Here is a 24919-nt window from a genome sequence, read left to right as displayed (position 1 = left end):
TCCTCACCAACAGTTGTATTTTACCTTTTTGATTTTTAATGCTTCCACCTAAGCAGTCTCCCACAAGGTCATCACAAAAAGTGACACTCATCTACCACAATAATGATCTCCATGATTCGAAATATTGGTTATTACAACAATCCATAAATTATAGTATATGATCGTTTTAATTTTATTGGAATTCTAGTCAATTTGGGTTAGAGCAATTTAAATGTATTGTAATCAAGGAGAGTATGGTATAATGTGACAAATACCAGACTAGTAGTTGGACAATCTGTGTATGAGTCCTAGATCTTCCACTAGCTGATTGTGTGACTTCAGGCAAAGTATTTAATTCATCTGGCTTTAGTTTTCTCATCTGCAAAATAAGGGAATTAGCCCGGATCATCTTTATAATACTTCTCAGTGCTTCCCTAAATGAGAATTCAAATAGTAACATGTAATTATATCATTTGTCCGTGAGAGGTATTTTTCATTTGACTTCAAGCATAGAAAGAATCCTCTCCTTACACATTTTTATGAACACTTTTATTGAGGTTTAATTTACATAGAATAAAATTCATCCATTGCAAAAGTAGAATTCAATGATTTTCAGTAAAGTTTATAGAGTTGTACAACCATCACCATCACTAAAATCAAATTTTAGAATAATCTCTTCAAATCACTAAAATCCAATTATAGAATATTTTCACGACTTCACAAAATTTCCTTGAACCCATTTTCAGCCAGTAGCCACTCCCACCTCCAAACTTAGGCAACCACAGATCTGATTTCTGACTATATTAATTTGTCTTTTCTGGGCATTTCATATAAATGAATCATATAATATATAGTGGGGGGGTTGCATCTGTAATAGAGAGAGAGAATTTTGCATTGGCCCATTTTGTTTGTTTTTATTTTATCAATCAGGGTATTCACACTATATTTTCCAGTTTATTTTTGCCTTCTATATTTGCTTATGGGGTTTTCAAATGTCAGAACTTTTGTTTGTAATTTTTATATTGTTAAATATACCAATTCTTTCCTTTATGGTTTGTGACTTTGGTGACAGGATTACAAAATCTTTCCTTGTACTACAATTTTGTAAACATACCCCATATTTGCGTCATGTATCCTTATGGTTTCATTTTTACAACATGATATTTATCCCACCTAGAAATTGTTTTGCTTTAAGATTCGTGAAGACAATACCTAATTTTGTTTTTCCAAATGATTAACCAAATGCCCCTACACTATTTGTTGAATAAGTCAGCATTTTTCCAGTGAGTTTGTGTAGCATTTTTTAATCAAAGATAGATAGATAGATAGATAGATAGATAGATTGATAGATGATAGAGAAATAGAGAGATAGACATAAATTCATGTATGTATACATACACACATGGATTAAATTCTGGATTTCCTATTATGTTAGATTGATCTGATTGTTTATAATTGTGGTTTTATACGATATCTGAAGATCTGGCAAGGCTCTCATTCTTAGCTCTTGTAGTACACTGATTCTTCTAGATGAACTTACTTCATACCTTTACCCAATACCCCTCCCCAAATTCATTTAAGATTTTTATTGTTACTGCACTAAATGGATAGGATAATGTGGGAAGATGAATGCAGTTTTGCATGTGCTGAGTTTTAAATGAGGATAGGACATCCATGTGGAGCTGTCCAGCAGACCCTTGGATAATATGGGTCTGGAACTCAGAAGAAGGGGTAAGATATGAGAAGAAATATTGGAGTCACCCACATCGAGGCCAAAAAAAAATGTCTAGCCATAGAAATAGATAATTTAGTTAGGTGAGAAAATGGAAAACAAGAAAGGAAGATAGACAAGGATAGTGTGTTGAGAAATATCCAGATTTCTGGGGGAGAAAAAGGAGCCATTAAAAGAACATTCAGATATAGGAGAATCAGGATAGTATGTTATTATCAAAACCAAGGAAAGAAAAATATTTCAGAAGGAAGAGGCATCATTATCTCAATGATCTCATAGAGGTTGAGTAGAAATTCCTTTCATATAAGGCATCTAAAGTGGTTAAAGGTATATAAGTGGACGATAGAACAGTGGTATGAGGGAGTGGAGGGAGAGGGATATGGGGAGCTGTTGTTCAATGGATATAAAGTTACAGTTACAGAAAAGGAGTAAGTTCCAGAGAACTGCTGAACAACTCAGTGCCTGTAGTTAGTAATAAGTGATTGTATACTTAAAAACTTAAGAGGGTAAATCATGTTAAGCATTTGTAACACAAAAAAAGGGACACAAGGAAACTTTTGGAGGTGATGGATATGTTTATTACCTGGATTGTGGTGGTGATAACAAAAGTATATACAAGTTCAAATTCATCAAATTGTATACGTTAATTATGTGCAGCTTTTGTGTACAAATATTTTCAGTGATTCTAAATAGATCCTTAGAGAATGATGTCTGGCAACTATTTGAGGGATAGTGGAGAAGTAGGGATTTGTGTTTCTATGGGTGGGTCAGAGAGCTGTGAGGAAATATTCTGATAAAAGGAAATTACATAAGCTCTTAAGGGGAGTTTCATTCCCCGACTCCATCTACCTCACCTAAAAGGGAATTTTAAAAAAATAAAGTAGTTAATGGGGAAAAAAGTTAGTTAATTTTAAGGTTGCTAATGGACCACTGCTCCTACACTAGCATCCTGTGTCATTTAATAGCGTGCTCTCTAGAGGGCTGACATAGTAATCAAGATCTAATGAGAAAAAAGAGAGAGAATTTAATGCATGAATCAAAAAACACTTGATGGGAAGTGAGATTGCCTAGGATTCCTCTCGGTGGCTTACTTGTCACAGCTGCATGGTAACCTTTTCATTCTCATCAGAAATTGCAAAATAAAAGCATAAAATTTTTTTTCAAATACTGAAAAGAGTCTTTTTCTGTATGACTTCCTACTAGTGCTGTCCTGTTATCATCCTCATTTTACTGACAGAGAATACTAATCTGATTTAACTGTGTGATTCTTTTGTGACAATTAAGTGAATTGTATCATCCAGCCTAGATTAACATAATATGTTTAAAATATGCTGACCATATTCTCTTCCAGTTATGAAAATGTAGTCGAATGTATGTTTACTTTGAGTTTCCATTAATTACATCTTAGAGATATGGAGGCAAGATAATCAGAGTAGCTTCCCATACTATTTCAAAAAACTAACAATTTGAAACTCGGGGTCCTTTATAATATAGCTGTTGATTCAATAGGGTTAGAGTCTTTTAAATGTCTAAGAAGAAAAAAAATGTCTTTAAATCAGGGCTCACATTTTACATGTCAAAAAACAATTAAAATCACTTTAAAATATTCTAGAAAAAAAACTCTACATGCAAAAACAAGGATTATTTTTTTAAAACACAGTAAAAGGCAGGGTTAGCAAAAGTCACGAAAAAGTGCTCTTGATCTTTTAGCGGTTTCAAGTCCATTCTTTTGCGTCTGGGAGAGTAGGTACTTCCCTGATACAGAGCTTCTGACTTACCTCTAATTTCCTCCTACTTCCCACTTTCGCTTCTACCATTTCCTTTGCCTTTCCATGTGTGGAGGTGAAGGGAAAGGATATGTGGTTGAGATTGATAACGAAAAGGCTACCTGGATTCACCCCCACACCTAACTGAAAACTTTAGCAAATGTAATGGATGACTCAGCTCCTTAATTTCAAGTTTTGTGTCTACAAAAATATATTTATGGTTGAGCAAATTTAAAGAATTATACTATTCTGAAAAGTGAACTGTCTAAAGTATAGAAACAATATCTATAATGTTAAATTCATTAAATTTTATAACAAAGCCTCTTTTCAGCTGTACCTATTATGTATGTGGATATGCACATGAAAGATAATTCTGCGTACAGTTACTTAGTGTGACCATGTGGCCACCACATAAAGTGCCCTCTAGAGTTTTCACTGATTAGTAATTCTACTTATTTATTTTCCAATTAAGAGAGCTGCTTTCGTTGATTAATAACCAGACATATTGACAGTATTTAGCTTTCAAACTTTTAAAAATGTGTAAGCTATCTCTAAGCAAAAGAAAACATGCCTTATTCAGCTGTATCATTTCATACCTTTTTATTTTAGAAATCCTCAAAACAGTTTTTATATACATCTTATAAAAGAATCAAATGATGAATCAATCTGTTGCTGGTAAAGCAGAACTGTGTACCAAGGTATGAGCAAGTGAGAACAGAAATGTAAGGCCAACCTCTAAGGAATGATACCAGTAAAGATCTGTTGATGAGCAATATAACTCCTATTCTGAGGGCACCAGTACTAATACCAGCTCTGCATCTAAATCTGATGATAATTTTCCCTTCCTTCATTTCATTTAGTTGCTGATTACACAGGACTTGAAATGTCCTAATAATTAATAAAATTTCCTCTATCTAGGAACCACTTTTTTTAAACTTTTTATTTTATATTAGAGTATAGCCGATTAACAATGTTGTGATAGTTTCACTTGCACAGCAAAGCAACTCAGCCATACATATACATGTATCCATTCTCCCCCAGTCTCCCCTCCCATCCAGGCTGCCACATAACATTGAGCAGAGATCCCTGTGCTAAATAGTAAGTCCTCGTCTGTTATCCTTTTTAAATATAGCAGTGTGTACATGTCAATCCCAAACTCCCTAACTATCCCTTCCCTCCACCCTTCTCCCACTGGTAACCATAAGTTCATTCTCTAAGCCTGTGATTCTGTTTCTGTTTTGTAAATACGTTCATTTTTATCATTTCTTTTTAGTTTCCACATATAAGTGGTATCATATGATATTTCTCTTTCTCTGTCTGACTTACTTCACTCAGTATGAAAATCTCTAGGTGCATCCATTTTGCTGCAAATAGCATTATTTCATTCTCTTTTTATGGCTGAGTAATATTCCATTGTATATGGGTACCACATCTTCTTTATCCATTCCTCTGTCAATGGACATTAAGGCTGCTTCCATGTCTTGGTTATTGTAAACAGTGCTGAAATGAACATTGGGGTGCATGTATCATTTTGGACCATGTTTTTCTCCCAATATATGCCCAGGAATGTGACTGCAGGGTCATATGGTAGCTCAATTTTTAGTTTTTTAGGGAACCTCCATACTGTTCTCCTTAGTGGCTGTACCAATTTACATTCCCACCCACAGTGTAGGAGGATTAGGAACCACTCTTTTATAGAAAAAAAATCAATTGAATTTTTAGTGGGCTTTGCATTAAAACTCTGGTAAAACTTCCCTGAATATCTTTAATTCTCAATGCACTCGTATGTGAGTTCCTGGATGACCAATGTTTTCCTCCTAGTCATTTCCCATGTTCATACACTGCACCCTTATATGTCTTTCCATGGGAAGGAATGGACTCAAAAAATCTTAGGAGAACTGATAACTATTTTTGTTCTGCTTTCTATGGTGAAATAAATTGTTCATTACCGAGGGGCTGAGAACTTCCACTAGTATTTATCCAAATAATCTATGACATGGCTGTGCAGAAAAAAAAGAGAAACATTAGGCCTATTTTTCTAAGGGATAGAGGTAGGGGAAATCTTAAGACAGAGGATTATCTTGTAGACACACTATACTGTGAATTAGCCACTTCCCCTAGCTCAGCACAGAGAACATTTTAGTACACTGGTTTTTCTGAGTTAATTTTTCTTTTATTTTCTCATTTTTAAACTATCAAGGTTTTTATTTTTTTTTAATTTCACTGCTGTTTTATTAGTATGACAGCCAGGGATTGACTACTCATTCATACTTACAGTATGCAAACTTCTTTTTCCAGTTTTGTTGAGATATAATTGACCTACAGCACAGTATAAGTTTAAGGTGTACAACATAATAATTCGACTGACATACATCATCAAATGATTACCACAAAAATTTTAGTAAAAATCCCCCACCTCATATAGAAACAACATTAAAGAAATAGAAAAAAAAATGTTTTTTTTCCTTGTGATGAGAGCTCTTGGGATTTACTCTCTTAACAATTTTCATTTATAACACACAACAGTGTTAATTATCTTTATCATGTTGTACATTACATCCCTAGTATTTATTTATCTTATAACTGGAAGTTTGTACCTTTTGACCACCTTCATCCAATCTCCGATCCACACACCCCCTGCCTCTGGTAACCACAAATCTGATATCTTTTTGTATGAGTTTGTTTGTTCGTGAAGTATAATTGACCTACAATGCTTTGTTAATTCCTGATATAACAAATAGTGATTCAATATTTCTATACACTTCAAAACGTTCACCATGACAAGTATAGTTGTCATCTGTCACTACAAAGATATTACATAATTATTGACTGTAATTCCCCACATTGTACATTTCATACCTGTAACTAATTTATTTTGTAATTGAAAATTTCTACCAGTTAACCTTCCTCAACTATTTCTCTCCTGCCCACACCCCACCCCATCTGACAACCACCTATTTGTTCCCTGTATCTATGACTCTATTTCTTTTTGATTAGTTTGTTCATCTGTTTTGTTTTTTAGATTCCACATATAAGTGAAATCACACAGTATTTGTCATTCACTGTTTGACTTATTTTATTTAGCATAATACCCTCTAGGCCCATCCATGTTTTTGCAAATGGCAATATTTCATTCTTTTTATGGCTGAGTAATATTCCACTGTGTGTGTGTGTGTGTGTGTGTGTGTGTGTGTACCGGATTTTTCTTTATCCATTCATCTATCAATGGGCACTTAAGTTGCTTCAATTTCTTGGCTATTGTAAGCAATGCTGCAATGAACATAGGGGTGCATATATCTTTTTGAATTAGTGTTCTCATTTTCTTTGGTGAATACCCAGAAGTGGAATTGCTAGATCATATCGTAGTTTTATTTTTAATTTTTGAGGAGTCTCCATGCTGTTTTCCATAGTGTCTGCCAGCACCAATGTACATTCCCACTAACAGTACACGAGTGTTCCCTTCTCTCCCCATCCTCACCAACAGTTGTTATTTCTTGCCTTTTTGATAATAGACATTCTGACAGATGTGAAGTGATATCTCACCATGGTTTTGATTTGCATTTCCCTGATGATTAGTGATGTTGAGCATCTTTTCCTGTTGGTCATCTGTATGTCTTCTTCTTCAAAAAAAATGTCTATTCAGGTCCTCTACTCATTTTTTACTTGGGTTGTTTGTATTTTTGATATTGAGTTGTATGAGATCTTTGTATATTTTGGACCTTAACCCCTTATTGGATACATCCTTTGCAAATATTTTCTCCCATTCAGTAGGCGGCCTTTACGCTTTGTTGACAGTTTCCTTTACTGTGCAAAAGCTTTTTAGTTTGATGTAGTCTCATTTGTTTATTTTTGCTTTTGTTTTCCTTGACTGAGGATATATATCCAAAAAAATACGGCTAAGACTGATGTCAAAGAACTTATTACCTATGTTTTCTTCTAGAAGTTTTATAATATCAGGTCTTACGGTTAAACCTTTAATCTGCTTTGAGTTTTTGTATATGGTGTGAGATATTATTCTATTTTGATTATTTTCTATGTAGCTGACTAGTTTTTTAAACACTATTTATTGAAGAAGCTGTACTTTCCCTATTGTATATTCTTGTCTCCCTGGTCATAGATTAATTGCCCTTATAAGCGTGGGTTCATTTCTGGGCTCTCTGTTTGATTCTGTTGATCTATGTATCTATTTTTGTGCTAGAATCTTACTGTTCATTACTGTAGCTTTGTAGTATATTATGAAATCAGGGAGTTTGCTACCTCTTGTTTTGTTCTTCTTTATTAAGATTATTTCAGCTATTCGGGGCCTTTTGTGTTTCCATACAAATTTTAGAATTATTTTTTCTAGTTCTTTGAAAAGTGCCATTGGTATTTTGGTAGGGAATGCATTGAATTTGTAGATTGCTTTGGGCAGTATGGTTCTTTTAACAATATTAATTCTTCCAACCCATGAATGCAGAATTTCTTTCCATCTGTTTTGTCATCTTCAATTTCTTTCCCCAGTATTTTATAATTTTCAGAGTACAGATCTTTTACCTCCTTAGTTAGATGTATTCCTTGGTAATTTATTCTTTTTGATGTTATTGTGAATGAGATTGTTTTCATAAATTCTCTTTCTGGTAGTTCACTCTTAGTGTATAGAAACACAACAGATTTCTGCATATTAATTTGCTATCTTGCAACTTTACCAAATTCATTGACGAGTTCTAGTAGTTTTTAGTGGTATTTTTAGTATTTTCTATGTTTAGTGTCGTATCATCTGCAAACAGTAACAACTTTCCTTGTTCCTTTCCAATTTAGTTGTCTTTTATTTCTTTTTCTTATCTGATTGCTATGTCTAGGACTTCCAATACTATGTTGAATAAAAGTGGTGACAATGTCACTCACTGATGGGCAGAGATGTGTCCCACAGTCTCTGGCTATAGGCCCTGGGAGTCCTGGGTTTTGCACAGGTGCACTGGAGACCTGGGCCAGGTCCTGGGCACTCTGGTGGATGTAGTCAGGTCCTGGAGCAGCTGGGAGCTTAGGAGATCCTAAGGCAGTCAGCCTGCTCATGGGTGAGGCTGTCCCTTCCTGGCTAGCTGTTTGGCCTGGGGTATCCCAGAACTAGTGTTCACCGGCTGGTGGGCAGGGTGGCTCCTGGCACTAATAAGCTAGAGTGGGGATTCCAAAGTAGTGCTTACCAGCACCAGTGTCCTTATGGTGGAATGAACTCCCCCAAATGGCTACTGCCAGCGTCTGTGTCTCCAAGATGAGTTTTAATTGCCTCCTGCTTCTCCAGGAGGCTCTCCAAGATCAGCAAGTACATCTGATCCAGGCTCCTTTCAAATTACTGCTTCTGCTCTGGATCTTGGAGGGTGTGAGATTTTGTGTGTGCCCTTTAAGAGTGGAGTCTTTTCCCCACAGCCCTCTGGCTCTCCTGAAAATAAGCCCTGCTGCCCTTCAAAGCCGAACTTTCCGGCTGGCTCATCTTCCCAGTGCAGGACCTCTGGGCTGAGGAGCCTGATGTGGGGCTTCCATCCCTTGATCCTTGGGGAGAACCTCTGCAATTATAATTTTCCTCCTGCTTGTGGGTCACCTTCCTCAGGTGTATGGGTCTTCACTATACTGTGTCTTCGTCCCTCCTACTCCTCTTCTTGTGGCTCCTTCATTATATGTCTAGCAGTAAAGATTCTTTCCTACTACTCTTCATGTTGCTCTCATGGATAGCTGCTCTGAAATAGTTGAAATTTTGGTGTGCCCATGGAAGAAGGTGAGCTCAGGGTCTTCCTACTCTGCCATATTGGCCACTCCCCCTACAGTATCAGAATACTAAATTTTGATCATAAAAGGAATACATGTTCATTATATAAAATATTGGAACATACAATGAAAAAGTTAGAAATATTCCTACCCCTCAGTGATATCCTCTCTTGAAATTGGGGTGAGAGAATATTTATGCAGTGTTTTCTCTGCAGATATACAGGATTGTTTGTGTGTGTGTGTACACTCATATACACATCCCTTTTTACAAAATTGAAAATGTACTATATTTATAGCTTTTATCATGTATTTGAACATTATTTGTGTCCCTTTTTTCTTATTAAAATGAGCAATGCATGTTTATTATAGAAAATATTTAAATATAAATAAGCAAATGAAAGAAAATAAGAATTATTAAATCAAGTAAATTAGACAAAATGAAGAGTAATAAAAGTTGCCTGTAATTTCAATCAGAAATAATAATGGCAATGTTTTGGTGTAAATAACGTCAGTCTTTCTTTTCTCCATGAAAATGTATACTTTTTTCCTTGTATAAAATTAAGATCACAGTGTACCTATAGAGTAGATTTTGTCACCTTCAGTTTTTCTCTTTCCAATAGATCATGAATATTCTATTATCAACTATTCTACTTCATTTTTAGTGGTTTTCTAGTATTTATTGTAAGGATAAGCCCTACATGATTTATTCAAGCCTTCATTGTTAAGCATATAGGTTACTCCATTTTTTTAAATTATAAACAGCACAGTGATGACCATCCTTAAATTCAAATCCATCCACACTTATTTCCTTAGAATACACTGTTAGAAGTAGAATTGCCATTTGTGTCTTTTTACAATAGATAAAATATTTAAGTGATTTTGAAAAAAGCATTCTCAATAAAGTTTTAAGGAATGAAAAATTAAATCATGGCCTTCTTTGTTTCTGTAGAGGAGTCCAGTGAAGTTGTTCTAAATGAGGCAAGGGCTCATAAGGAGGAGAACAACCATACAGTATCTGCAGATAATGTGGTATGTACGTTTTGAAATTCTTTCCTCATTATATGATGGATTCCAAGGATTTGTTTCCAGTTGGTGACAATATCAACGTTGTCAGAATAAAGTCTTGCTCCACTTCACAAACCAAAACGGATCTGTTACCAGTGCAATGATATATCTTATAGGGTTTAATAAATGAAATTTAAAGTGATGTAATTTGTACCGTTTTTTGATTGAGGAGCTTTGCAAATATAAAAACCTAATGCTTATTACACATGTGACATTTTATACATAACAAGTTATTTTGCTTCAACACATTTAGCAAAGAGCAGATTTTTTCTCATTTGACAGATGGCAGAGTTAAAAAAGTTTAGCCTGAGACCATGGAGGAAGACTTTCTTAGTTCTGGGACTTGTATCCAAGGATTCCTGATTCTTGTGTTCTTTGTTCAGACCATACCTATCTATACTGTTTTTGGAAACTTTTCTTCTTTTTAGTTAAATTGGACTCTGCTAGTCATCTTAAAAATTGCAGCAATGGAAGAAAGGCAATATTAAGAAACTGAATAGCAAGCAGACACAGCCTACATGTGGATTAAACTGAGTTTTTTGAAAATGTAAACATTGATATGTAGAGATCTTCTCTAAGCAGCTGTATTAGCAGCATCTGTTTATATTCTGACTCCATCAAATAATACAGAAATCAATATGGTATTAACCTAAAGTCAGACATAAAGGCAAATGTCATTGTGCTTTTGCTTTTGCTTTTGAATCAGTGTTTTGTGTTTGTGCTTGATTGCAAACTTTACAAATGGTCCCTATAATGGATTTTTCTGTAACAAAATGGCTGTAAGTTCAAGATTTACCCTGGCTCCCATTACAAACATTATTTATCTGACACTATAATTCTGTCACATCTCCTTAATAAAAGTTGAGCACATAAAATATAGTTTTGTTCTTTTTTTTGTTAGATATCGACAATATATAACAGTGTTTTCCACATACAGAGTGTAGCTTAGGATTGCATTTTACTGATTTCAGTCCTGATTTAAGTTTATATTTGACCCTTCTTAGAGTAATTCAATGGGCATTTAGGAAAACATACTTTTATTCTGAGGCAAAGCTGTGTTTTCATTAGATAGCTAGTAATAATTGTTTTCCACAATTATTAATAGTGCTAATATTCTTAATTCCACCAAGTAATAATCTCCTTTGCTCCAGATTTGAGTAATACTATTACAAATTATATACAATTATTTACAAATTGGAACTCTTTTCCCCTAAAGACATGCTCATTTTTAGTCTGAATTTCTCAGCATTGGATCTCCCCTGTGGCAGACATTTGAAGATAATGAATGAAGTCATGGCATGGGATGACTCACAGTAACTTAGGCACCTAATTTTTCAAGAGCAATTGATTTTCAGAGACAAAACACCAAACTTTCAAAAGTTGAGCTCCTCTGCCTATAACTTTTGAGTGTCCCCAATTATTCATGGATGACAAATCACAAAGACACGACCTATTTATATGTGTAAATCTATACAGTGGCCCTTGGGGCCTTCCTCCCTGGATTACTTAGCTCTTTTTTTCCCAGAACCAATCCCAATGGGAAAATCTAAAAAACAACATCAAAAAAGATATCAAATCTGCATTCTGGTGAGAGCTGACATGATTAAGCCCCAAGTTTATAGTGATTATAATAGAAAACAAAACATTAGATTCATCTCCAGGCAGCAGTAGAAAGAAACTTCATTGAAGCTATCCTCCTGACTCAGAAGCCTGCAGGTCACAAACGCTGTTATGGTATCATATCCTCATAGGCAATATATCAAATATGATAATTCCCAGTTCATTTGTGATTTTTAATCACCATATATATTGCTGGGTAGGAAACTTGATTTCAAATTCTGCCTACGACATGTTGCTATTAATGTGATTGTTCTTAAAAGACTGCCTAGTGACTAACTCTAGCTTAGCTTTTCTCTTTTTAAATTTTCTTTTGGGTTGGCAGGATTTATATCTTTAAAAGTGTTTTTTCTTAACTGTGTTTTTCATATGCAGAAGAAAAATTAAAACCGATTTTGTTTTTTCGTTTTGCTTTTGCTTTAAAAAAAAAAGGTTTTATAATTAGAGAACTTGCCTTTCCTCCATGGTAGGAGCTTATTGGTCATTTTTTTCTCCATCAGTGCTAAGCTGTTTTGTTCATTCTTTTGACAAATATTTAATTAGTACCTACTGTGTGCGAGATACTGCACAAATCATGCTGTATCTTAATTCTAAAGCCAAGGGCAGTTTAGTGTGTGTCTTGTTCTTGCTCTCTTCTCTGTCTTACTGTCTAGTGAAGAAAACAAATCATCCTGCTCTTTTCGCCATTACATTATAAATATCTGCTTTCAATTGTATAACTAATGGAGTGCCATAAATAAGTGAATTTTTAAAAAAGTGTATTTGACTTTGCAATACATGTCATATGTTGATATTTTACATTACAAGTTGCAAAGAGATATATGGAAACTTAAAAAAGAAAGCCCTTCCAACCAATTAAATTTGGTTATCATTAAATAGACTACCCTTATAGGAAGCAAGCTCCCTTCCTGGAGGGCACTATTTAAGCAGAGTTTGAATGCCTATTTTTTCAGGGATATTGTGAAAGTGTTTTTTTTTTTTCTGTTTTAAATAGTATTACAATCATTTTCTGTTACTAAGGGAGGTGGCTCAGACACATACTGGGTGTAAAGCTGAGGAGCTAGTCAGTTAGAGTTATTCTGGATAACTTATACTAGATAACCCCATCACTAAAACTGAATATTGAATGTATATATGCTCTATACATTATTGAGTATAGTGATGATCAGATATATATTTAGGAAAACTTCTTTACTTGTGTTACAGAAAATAGAAATTATTGATGATGAAGAAAGTGACATGATAAGTAATTCTGAAATAGAACAAGTTAATTCTCTCTTGGATTATAAGGTAAAATTATTTTCAGATTCTGAATTTTTTAAGAGGATGTATTAAAGGAGGCAGACTTTTACAGTACCTATGTACCAGTTTATTTCACTTCCATTTGATAAATTAGGTATACTGGGACTCTGCATTGACTCTCTCAGGCACTTGGATATCAATCAGAGTGCCGGACATTTTCATTAATGCTGGCTGGTTTAGCGGTTATGGGTTTAAGCACAGTTTGATGAGCAGGAGTAATTATTGATGGTTTATGGCAAGATGAGGCATAGTGGTGGTTAATGTGAAATGTATGACAATGTTTTTTTTAAAGCCCATATTCATTTTTAAATGATGGTAAAGGGGATATTTTTTCCAGTGTCCCTTGCTAATTTTATCTTGAATTTCAATTTCTGAAGACTCTTTTTTTGAATATAACAATATACCTGTTTTAGAAGTTTAAAAACAATCCCCAAAGCAAATACTGAATGAATATGAATAGAAATGACCTTTTCTTAATGTCACTTGTTACTGAACTGAAAGACTTACTTTGACAGTGTGCCATACATAATTTTGTTTTTATTAAATTTTGACATAATCTATCAGTCTATATGTCAATATGTTTTCTGCATAGATGTGTAATTGTTTTCCCTTTGTTAATCAATATCCTGTCTTACTAGGTAATTTGGGGCCTTCTGAAATTTGGTAACATATTCATTCCTTTCATGCACAGAAGTTATTTTCTTGAATATCATACATCTTCAAAGCAGAGACTAGTAATCTTAAGATGTTAACCATAAATAACATTTAATCAGAAAAGACAACAGCTGTCATTTTCTCAAAAATCTTTTCAGTTTTACTATAATTGAAAGTTATGTCATTCGACAGATTCTGTTTTCCAAATGTTCATAACATGTCAGACTTTAAAATATTGAACATTGTAAACACAGAAGGAAATTAGTTTTTGAAATTTATTTGCTAAGTTGTCAAAGAGCACAATATAATCCTATATTTAAACTGTATTTTCGACTAATAAAATTATAAAGTTGTTGGTTCTGAAGTACAGGAGATCCTTGTAATCTCTCCTACATGGTCATATAATACTTCTAAATGCCCAGTTCAGAATTAAAATGGCTCTGCAAGCCACCACTTGGCACAGGCTATGGAAAGTACAGACGAGAGGACTGGATTGCACAGCTGTTAAGTGTGCTCCACTTAGTACACACAAACAGTTCAGATAGGGCTGGGCCCAGAACTCAGAGGATTCTTTCTTGTACCTTTCCCCTCTGGGGCACCAGCACACTTGAGAAGGTTTCAAGCTGAAGACCTGGGCAGGCCAGAGTATCCAGCCCAGAAATTTCAATTATCATTTTCATTGACTTCTAAAGGACAATTAATGATCCAGTGTTTTCCATTTTGGTAAATGTTGTGGGAACAAGGGTTTTTTCCCTAACTTACTAGGATATCTTTTATAAAACATCATCATCCTACATGAACTTTTATTTAACTCTCAAAAATTAGCACCTATATAGAAAATATGTCTCTTTATAATCATTATTTAAGATATTTCAGTTCACTTCATCAGTGAATTTTGTTACCTTAATTCTGAAGTAAGTGTAAGTGAAACCTCATATAGCAGTTCTCATTGCTGATTTCAGTAAGTTGATTTAAAATAGCCTTACCAGGGACTTCTCTAGTGGTCCAGTGGTTAAGACTCTGCACTCCCAGTGCAGGGGGCACAGGTTCGATCCCTGGCCAGGGAACTAAGATCCTGAATGCCGTGTAGTGCAGCCAGAAAAATAAATAAATAAATAAAATAGACTTACCAGTTTGGAAATTTAATCTTCCTTGACAGAACATTGTTTTATTCTATTTGCATACACATGCTAGTGTTTTTTGTTTGGGGATCAAAATCACCTTGCTGGTTTTTTGAATATATTCATCATAAGCTTCTTGTAGATACTTAACTTATTCACGTATATGTTACCTTGTCTAGTGCCTAGGACATAGGTGTCCAGTAACTAGTTCCCGAGTGAGTGAATAAATTAATTTATCCTTGGAAATACTTTTAATATTATTATGCAAGTGCTCATTTATATAAAATCAATTAAGACCCGCAGCTGGATTATTATAACTTATTTCCCCCACACACTAAATTGAACAATCTCTCGTTGTTCTTGGGATTCAATGTAGAAAAATGAAAGAATGTTTTTTATGTGTGTTTGGTAATTACTACCATGCAAACATCACTATTCAGTGTGGGCATAGTGGAGTTTCTGACTGAGATATTTGCTAGAAATCCATATTGCTAAGAGTTCTAACTAACCCCAAATGCTTATAACAGAAGTTGATGAGCTGAGTTTCTGAGGCATGAGTAGCTATATCATAAAATAACACCTCATGTTTGGCATCCATTAATAGCCCACTCAGATATCAAAGCCCCAGTCCACATGAAGCCTTGAGTGCTCCCTACAGTTACCTTGGAGAATTGACAAAGTTTAATGGGAATGTAGGGAAAATTTTAAAAAGAAAAATGAGCTAGGTCTTTTTTCGTGAAATGCAGTGACTGATGTTACCTTACTAGTTCCTCTCGCAAACCATTTGCTTCGGAAAATCTCTACAGTACACATAAATTACTGCCTGTAATCTAGGAAGTGTTTAATAGGCTTGCAAAAAGCAGCTCCAAGAAGAAAATGTCTGAAATATTAAATTATCTTAAAGCTGTTTATGTTTTAAAAACATTGCATAAATACTGAGGAGGAGGAATATTTGCATGAGAAATTAGAGATCTGCATACCAAAAGATGCTTCCTGACTTTTGCAAATGTGAATTACTGGTTTTAAAATGTTTTCTAATGGACTGTGAGTGTAGCTCAAAAGGACTGCACTTTCAAACGACACTATGATAATGATGATAGATATCTCCTGTATTCAAAAAGACTTCCTGGTCAGCACTTTACTAATACTGCTGTTCTGACAATGAATACTAAAAATACAAAAAGTTTAGAATTAGTCAAGTGTATTATAGCAGGAGCAAGTGGAATTTTATTATAATGCTTACTTATAACTTAGATTACTGTAGAGTGCCTTTGAACAAGGAATTTATCTTGAATCATCATTTACAGATCATTCACTTGATATTAAATGGTCTTAAAAGGAAGCAGTTTTATTAGGTAAAATAAGTTCTAAACTGAGTTGATAAAATAATTGATGCAGTAAACATATTCATAGACAGAATATAACTAATACAACTGTAACGTCTCAATTGGAACAAGAATGCCCATAGAATTAATTAATTTTAATGTATTTTATGCAGCTTTTTGAGCAAATGTTGTTAATGGTCCTGCTATGCTCTTTGAGACAGATTCTCTGGTTGCAGAGAATATGTACAGCTTATTTTCAAGTTTTTGGCAAGAGGGCTGGGTAATAAATTTTTAATCAGGTTTTTTGATATATAAGTTACATACAATAAAATTCACCTTTTCATACATTTAGTTTTGACAATTGGACACAGTTGTGTAACCATGAGCACAATGTGTTATTCATCTGCTGATGAACACTTGTGTTACTTCTAGTTTGGGGCTATTATGAATAAAGCTGCTATGAATATTCATGTCTGTCTTTTTGTGGACATGTGTTTTCATTTCCCTTGGGTAAATACTTAAGAGTAGGATTGCTGAGTCAGATGGTAAAAAAGAGTATGTTTAATTTTATAAGAAACTGCCAAAACATTTTCCAAAGTTGCTGTACTGCTTTACACTCCCACCAACAAAGTATGAGACTTCTAATTGCTCCACATTCTCATCAGCACTTGCTATTGTCAACCTCTTTAACATTAGCCATTGTAGTCTGTTCGTGATAGTATCTCTTTGTGATTTTAGTTTGCATTTCCTTAACGATAAACAATATTAAGCATTTTTCACATATTTATTGGCCATTCACATTTCTTCTTTGATAAAGTGTATGTTCAAATATTTTGCCTGCTTTTTATTCTGTTGCTGGTCCTATATTTGTGCTGCAAGAGTTCTTTATGTAATCGGAATGCAAGTCCTTTATCAGATATGTGATTTACAATTTTTTTCTCCTAATATGTAGCATGTATTTTTACTTTCTTAAGTGTCTTTTGAAAAGCAAAAGTTTTTTTTTTGTTTTTTGTTTTTTTGTTTTTTTATGAAATCCTTCTTTTAAGTTTCATGTTTTTTGTGTCCTATTGAAAAATCTTTGCCTAACCCAAGGACATAAAGATTTTTTTCCTCTAGAAGTTTTATTGTTTTAGATTCTACATTTAGGCCTATGATCCATTTCTTATTAAATTTTGTATATGGTGTAATGTAAGGGTTAATAATCATTTTTGGAGGGGTTATGGATTTACAGTTGTTCAACCACTGTTTTTTGAAAGACTGTTCTTTCTTTGTCCATTGAATTACTTCAGCACCTTCATCAAATATCAACCAAATATATATGTGTATGCACATATATATGTAGGTATCTATTATATATGTATAAAGTAATATATAATAAATATTTCTGGACTCTCTGTTCTGTCCATTGATCTATATGTCCACCCTTTTGACAATACCACACTTTCTTGACTATTGTAGCTTAAATAGTTAATCTATTCAGAGCAATTTCATGGCCATTATCTTATTTGAACCTTATAACCCTCAAGCTAGAATTCCCAAAGACTGCTAGTATTATATCCATTTTATTGATGAGTAAATAGAATCACAGTTTAATTGGCCTGCCCAAGTTTACAAAATTATCAGTAGACCTGGCACTAAAATCCTCCCCAAACCTAGTCTATTGTTCTTTTCCTACACAACTAGGAAAAATAGTGGAGACTGGGTTTCAAATCAGTGGTAAATTTGGAGATATTTTTTAAATAACAAACTCTTACATAAAGGTGGGGGCCTCAGCAAACTACTTAAGACAGTCTTATTAAAAATTGAGTCCTTTCTTGGTACAAAATAATAACCTTAGTATTTGGCTTTGTGAATGGTACATTCAGCATTACTGCATCTGCTATCGCTCTTTACTTGGGGTTAATTGAGCTCTATTATTAATCCTAATCCAAATGCTAATTAGGTTTAATGTAGGAGGAGTCTTTCCAAGAGGACAACTGTTTCTTGATTTTTCTCTTACTGGAATTTATTCGATTGGATTTTTGACCTTGCAGATTATTTTCTGTTGGTGATTTGCTTAAAAGGCGGCCTTTGAGTAAAAGGATAATTTACTTATGTGCTTTATATTCCTTTATGCTAAAATGTTATCTTCTTTATTGTCCCTCTAAGTTGATTGCTTTTTAAAAAATTTATTGTACATCAAACATGTACAGTCCTAGGTTTGCATACAGCAATTGTATTACTCGATGTTTTCTCCTTCAGAATGAAGAAGTCAGATTCATTGAAAGTGAGCTAGAGATTCAAAAACAAAAATATTTTAAACTTCAGACATTTGTAAGAAGCTTGATACTAGCTATAAAAGCTGATGATAAGGAACAACAGCAGGTAAGTGACAGAAGAGAACAGTAAGCTGTAATGTATCATGTTGAAAAGTAGCATGTCACACGTGGGTTCTACATTTTTTTTTATACCTCATTCCTACTTGGCATCAAGGAAGAATTTGTTACTTTGTGACTTTTTTTAAAGCACAGTTTTATTGGGAAAAAATGCTCAGATTTTGTGTGCTACTTTAGTGGAAAATCAAAATAACTGATTAACATACTTTGTTAATTCCAAGCCACCATTAAGTAGGGAAAACATTTAAAATATTTTCTACATAATTATTGACTGTATTCCCCATCTTGTTCATATCATTTCATTTAATTAGTTTTAAAGAAATTCTCAAAATGTTTGTAGAGATGGGGCTACACTAACTGGAGAGGCACATATTTTGGGACCTTTTGTGAATGAAAGAAGTAAGGCATTTGCCTGTCTTCTGGATTTCAGTTACCTTCCAGCCCCTACTAGAGTTCACAAGTGTTTGAATACCTTTTATTTCATGATATGTTGCTCATCACTAAAAAAACGTGAGATTACTTTGTGAAATTCTTTGTGACCACAGTGCAGCATTCACTTTTCCCAGTTTAACGATAGTGTTTGATTCCTCTACCCCTGCGGCCCCCAACAATTTTGGCACCAAGAATTGGTTTCACGGAAGACAATTTTTCCACGGACCAGGTGGTTGTGGGGGGGGGGGTGATTCAGGTGGTAATGCGAGGGATGGGGAGCGATGGTGAGATAAGCGGCAGATGAAGCTTCACTCTCACACCCGCTGCTCACATCCTGCTGTGTGGTCCGGTTCCTAACATGTCGAAGACAGGTACCAGTCCACAGCCTAGGGGTGGGGACCCCTGCTCTACCCCAAAGATGAAATGTAATATCTTTTGTTTGTCGCTGTGGATTTTGGTTTACAAATTCCTCCCAAAGCACATTTTCTGTCTCATTTTTTCAGTTAAAATTTGTGAAATAATTTATTAATCTTGCTAAAAAGGAATATAGAATTATGTTAAATATTCCATTTAATACTAAAAGAAACCAAATTTGCCTCTTAGTTGTATACTACCATGTTGATTCTTTATCAGAGAAATTCAGTGTAAGTAGTATGTCACACAGGTAACCATTAATTAAGCAGTATCAGTGTTTTTTATTCAGCCAGAGTACAAACATTTATCCCTTATATTCAAGCAAGACTGCACGTATGTAGCCTAACCGAGTTATATCTAGGGAAAAAGATTAGTGTCTTAGCATCCAACAATTCTCCCTTTTTTATAAGAAGAAAGTCCTTATATATTTCACCAAAGTACTGAACCACAAAATTTAAACTATAAAATAATTTACTCATGAGGCTTAAGCCAGCATGTACATTATGTGTCCAGTTTCATGAATTGTGCTCCCTCCATGCTGTACATACACAAACATCCCAAGACAGTAGTTTTCAGGTACCTTTTCCAGTTTTATTTAAGCATTTTGCTTTATTATGTGAGTTATACATATTCCAAGGCATATTGAAAATGTATTTGTTTTTTAGAACCGAAGCTACAGATTTTTAAATAAATAAGGTGGTAGGTTTTGTTTTTGTTTTGTTTTGTTTTGTTTTAGTTTTTTTTTTTAACATCTTTATTGGAGTATAATTGCTTTACGGTGGTGTGTTAGTTTCTGATTTATAACAAAGTGAATCAGCTATACATATACATATATCCCCATATCTCTTCCCTCTTGCGTCTCCCTCCCTCCCACCCTCCCTATCCCAACCCTCTAGGTGGTCACAAAGCACCGAGCTGATCTCCCTGTGCTATGCGGCTGTTTTCCACTAGCTATCGGTTTTACAATTGGTAGTGTATATATGTACATGCCACTTGAACATGGTCCCAAAGGAACTGTAAATTTTAATTAAATAAATGTTAGAAAGAAAAAAAAAAACAGAATTAGGTCCAACTATGGGAGTAACTTGGAGTGTGGTCCTGGTCCCAAAAGTCGTAACATGGTTTGGAATGGTCAGCTTCTTAGCAGTTGTTTACGTCTCTTGATATCAAGGCGTGGCACACAAACTGCACTTTATTTTCTAATTCTAACCTGGCTTTATTCTTTCCCCAAAACCACTAACAAATAAGAAAAGTACCTATGGTACATTGTATTTTTCTCTTTTTCTTGTACTTTTCCTCTGATAAAAGGCTGATGAATTAAGATATGAACAAAACATTGGCTGGGGGGAAAGAGAGACAGTTATATAAAAATTGTACTGAAAATCATGGCCTATATAATCAGCCCCCAAATAGAAACTACTGATTTTCATAGTTGAGATTGGGTATAATGGATCTCAAAATATGGTCTAAAAATATAGAAGACACCTATAGTAGTCCACAAAAGTTATCCAGGTCATCTCTTAAACTACTGATCTTTATACTATGAAATACTTAGAGGTTTATTTCTGGAAGGAATTAATTTTTATTCTGCCTAATAAAAGGGAACCATATTGTCACTGGTTTCTCATTTAAAAAGCCTGTTTTTCTATTAATCTTGATTTTGGTAAGTTGAGTGAGATGAGTGGTGCACAGAATACTTTGCTCCAATGAAGCAGTCCAGGATTTAAAAATATATGATAATGTCTGACTGAAATATTAGATTATCCAAATAATTTTTAATCAATAGCCATTTTAAAATAAAAATAATGTTCCCAGGACTGTGCTAAGTCATTAGCTATGGTCTTTCTTCCCTTGATAATTCACTATGTGATTCTAGCCAGGTCAATTGCCTTTCTTGAACTTCGATTTCTCCACTTTGCAAAGAGGATAAGAATGATTAACATTATGGAACTTGGCATTCACACCCTAGGGCCTAGAATAAATATTATAGAGACTGATGATATATTTGGGAAATGCCTTAATCTCTTAGGAAGAGTGACACTAGGTCAGGCACTGACTGATGAAGAACCTGAAGTGAAGAAAGCTCATTGTGTTCACTTAGGTCTATGAAAAAGACAGTTCTAACAACTGACATAATCTGAACATTTGTTCAGTGTGCCAATGTTGCAATCCAGAAAGATACTGAAAAGGAGAATTTTAAAGTGGACTTCATGCATTAGTTGTGCCTTATACTGCCTCAGATATTAAAGTTTTCCTATTTCATACTACACTCATTTTAGTCAACTACATTAAGTGCAATGAGAAAGAAATAAAAAGTAGTGCTTCTTTGATTTGAAGGTCTCCCCACTAGAATTTAGAATGTCATTAACTCTGCTCATCTACTTTGACTTTCCAGTACTCTAAGCTGTGTTAATTGGAACACTTTGCCCTCTTTAATGGGGCTTCTTCAGACTTGCAAAATGAAATAAATCCAGTGATGTATTTCTCATAAACTATGATCCCCCAATATCAGCAAAGTCTTTGTTTCACCTAGACTGGGTTAGTGGTAAACAACTGATCTAGCAGAAAATGGTTCTGTGTCCTATGACTGCAATCTAGAAACCTTAGAGAGTATGTAGTACCTTTAGGTGACTGCTTTGTAAACAGTACTCTCAGTTTCATCAAGAAGTTCATGGACTATTTAATAGCATAAAATAAATAATAAATTTTTGTTCAGAAGGAGTTACTCTTTCCTTTTGCAGCCTGACAGAAAGCTCTAATTTTTCCTCCTTGCTCTAAGACAAAAACTATAGGATTTATAGCTGTCACTTCTTTTAATAAAGAGAATAGGAGAGTAATGTCTTATTTCAACAGTGGATTTCATGTGTTCTCTAACATGCCCTGTTTTTCCGTTCTGTATTTGGATAGTGGCAAGCTTACATTTGTTCCTGTTCCCTTGATCTTTGTTTACTACTGCACCCAAAACACACACCACAAGTAACATTGTCTAAAAATTGCCGAGATATGTTACATTATTTTTGGTATTAGGAGCAGCGAATTAATCATTTAATTTGCAATTTCTGATGGTCAAATGGGCATCAGCACTACCAACCAGATAAAACTTGATTAATTATTTATTTCTCTAGTATGAATGCATGTTCTGCAACTCCAGATGAAACAATTACACCATGGCAAAGTTTAGTTCATGGCTCTTGGCTTATCCTAATTACTCCAGCAGAAAAATGAGCAGCCCTCTAGATACATCACTACACAGCCAAATTCACTGGTTCAGCAGTGTCTTGGTGAATGATTGGCCATCTTTAGATATGGGCATCGCCTAAGAAAAGAAAAAAAAAATCACTTGGACTTTTAAATTGTTAAAGTTTAATCTAAAGTAGAATAGCTGAACTTTTTCCCTAACTGCTAAGCTCTTTCTCCCACTGAAGTACAAAATAGTCTTTTGTGAAACGTGTTTTAGTCTGAAGGACACAGCATAACCGAGCAGAACTATTTTAATAAGGAATATAATTTTAAAGGCCTTTAGCAGTGATCAGTGAACACTCAAAACTAGTATGAGAATCACTTATCTCAAACACTTCAAAGCCTTTGGTTCAGAATAGTTGCTCATTTCTTTCCTTATTTCCCTTTTGTTCAAGATTCCACTCTATATAATCCACACTCTCAAGATCTAGTATTTTGTTACTTCCTTAATAATGCATGAAGAATTTTTCTCTTAGGTAAGATATTGTATAAAGTCCTGAAAGAGAAATGCTCCTTTATTTAAATCTGTAAGAATAAATCAATGTGAAAGGATCACAAGTATAAAATTGGAAAAAAAAATATGTCCACATACTAATTCAAAACAATTGATTTTTCTGACTCAGGCACTTCTGTCAGATTTACCTCCTGAAGTAGAAGAGATGGATTTCAATCATGCCTCACCGGAGCCTGATGATACCTCATTCAGTGTGTCTTCTTTATCAGAGAAAAATGCCTCAGACAGTTTGTGATTGGGTGGGGGGAGGATATATGATACAGCCTTTTGGCTACCTAACAGATATATATTTCAAGATAGTTGCATTCTGTTGTCCCGAAATTCTTCAGTTGGAAAAAGATATTGTCAAACAATGTATACTGAAGGATTAACAAGATATAATGGCTGTGGTGCAAAAAGATGTATGTAAAATTTAAAAGCTTTGTTTGAGAGTTTTTTTCCAAACTGATGGAACTCTGGGAAAAATAATTGTATTTAATTTTGAGCAGTTTAGCTATGAAATGCATAATGTCTAATTTCTGAAAGGTCTTTTTGGTTTTATAGAAGAATCTTAGTTTTAGTAATAGTTTTGACCAGAGACACAAAAACAAAGATATTTCAACATAGCTTATCAAGTTACTGAAGCTTGATTAGTCTTGTTTTTGTAGCCATTACGTCTTCTTTCTTCCTCTCTCCTTTTCCTGTCATCTACATACACCTTTATTCAGGAAAGTGGACTGAAAGTTGAAAACAAAACCTTAAAAAATGTTTTAACTTGGATGAGTCTTGGGATTTATTTTTAAACCCTTATGAGAATTTTACTTAAGTTAATGATTGAAAATTGAAGTGATTACTACTATATAATTGTAAATTATTGGTATTCTTCCATTATGTAACCCAAATATTTTTTGGGAGGAAGCACTATGGAAACGTAATTCATTAACATGAAGTCAAATAAATTATTAAATGTATGGAACAAAATGTTGTAAAAGATTAATCTTAATGGGAGCTCTTCATTGCTGCAAATGACAAATATTGAAAAGATTCACATTCTACTAGTAAATTTGTATAACTGAGTTAGATGAAATGTTGCACAAATATTACAAGTTTATCACCATCACCAAAATATTTCTTCAGTTCTTACACTTTATGAAACAAAAAGTCAAGGTAAGCCCCTGAGTTTTCTTTTTTTTTATCTAGTCACTTAACTTTGCCACAAAATTTACCTCATTTCCATGCGAGACTTGTACAGAGTCATCAGCCAAGGATAATATCCAAAAAGAATTATACTACTTTGGTTTTAAATCACAGCCCTCTGAATTTCCTGGATACTATTCTATGAGTACACTCCTGAAATGGGCATGCTACCCAGTTGTTCTATTAGTAGCTACCAGATAGCACCACACTGTAGACAATTTTTTGCAGACCTTCCTTTACAGGGTACCAGATGGCATTACCATGACCCACAGAAGGGAAAATGCTAGTTTCTCCCTGAGCACACAGTATCACATATTTGTGAGTTGGCAGTGTGTAATTGTATCACATGATTAAATTATTATCTATACCTAAAAGATTAATGAAGTAACTAGATGGCTCTTTTGGCCATCAAGCTTCTATGTCAGATATTTTTGTAATTTGTAAGTAAAATCAAGTTTGATCTTGGAA

At 34.2% G+C, this 24919-nt stretch overlaps 1 protein-coding gene across 1 annotated transcript in view; it reads left to right on the top strand.

Moving 5' to 3' along the window:
- HDX (highly divergent homeobox) overlaps window positions 1-23510 on the top strand; it is a gene marked incomplete at both ends in the record, with an annotated part of 192424 nt that extends 168914 nt beyond the window's left edge. The window contains 4 exons of the mRNA XM_079727734.1: window positions 10166-10245; window positions 13105-13188; window positions 18542-18664; window positions 23385-23510. Of these exons, the coding sequence (XP_079583860.1) occupies window positions 10166-10245; window positions 13105-13188; window positions 18542-18664; window positions 23385-23510 (413 nt within the window). The remainder of the gene's footprint in view (window positions 1-10165; window positions 10246-13104; window positions 13189-18541; window positions 18665-23384) is intronic.
- Window positions 23511-24919: the final 1409 nt, after the last annotated feature.

This window comes from Hyperoodon ampullatus (assembly GCF_949752795.1).
Source record: "Hyperoodon ampullatus genome assembly, chromosome: X".
Classification (NCBI taxonomy): domain Eukaryota; kingdom Metazoa; phylum Chordata; class Mammalia; order Artiodactyla; family Ziphiidae; genus Hyperoodon; species Hyperoodon ampullatus.
This window is presented reverse-complemented; position numbering and strand designations above follow the sequence as displayed.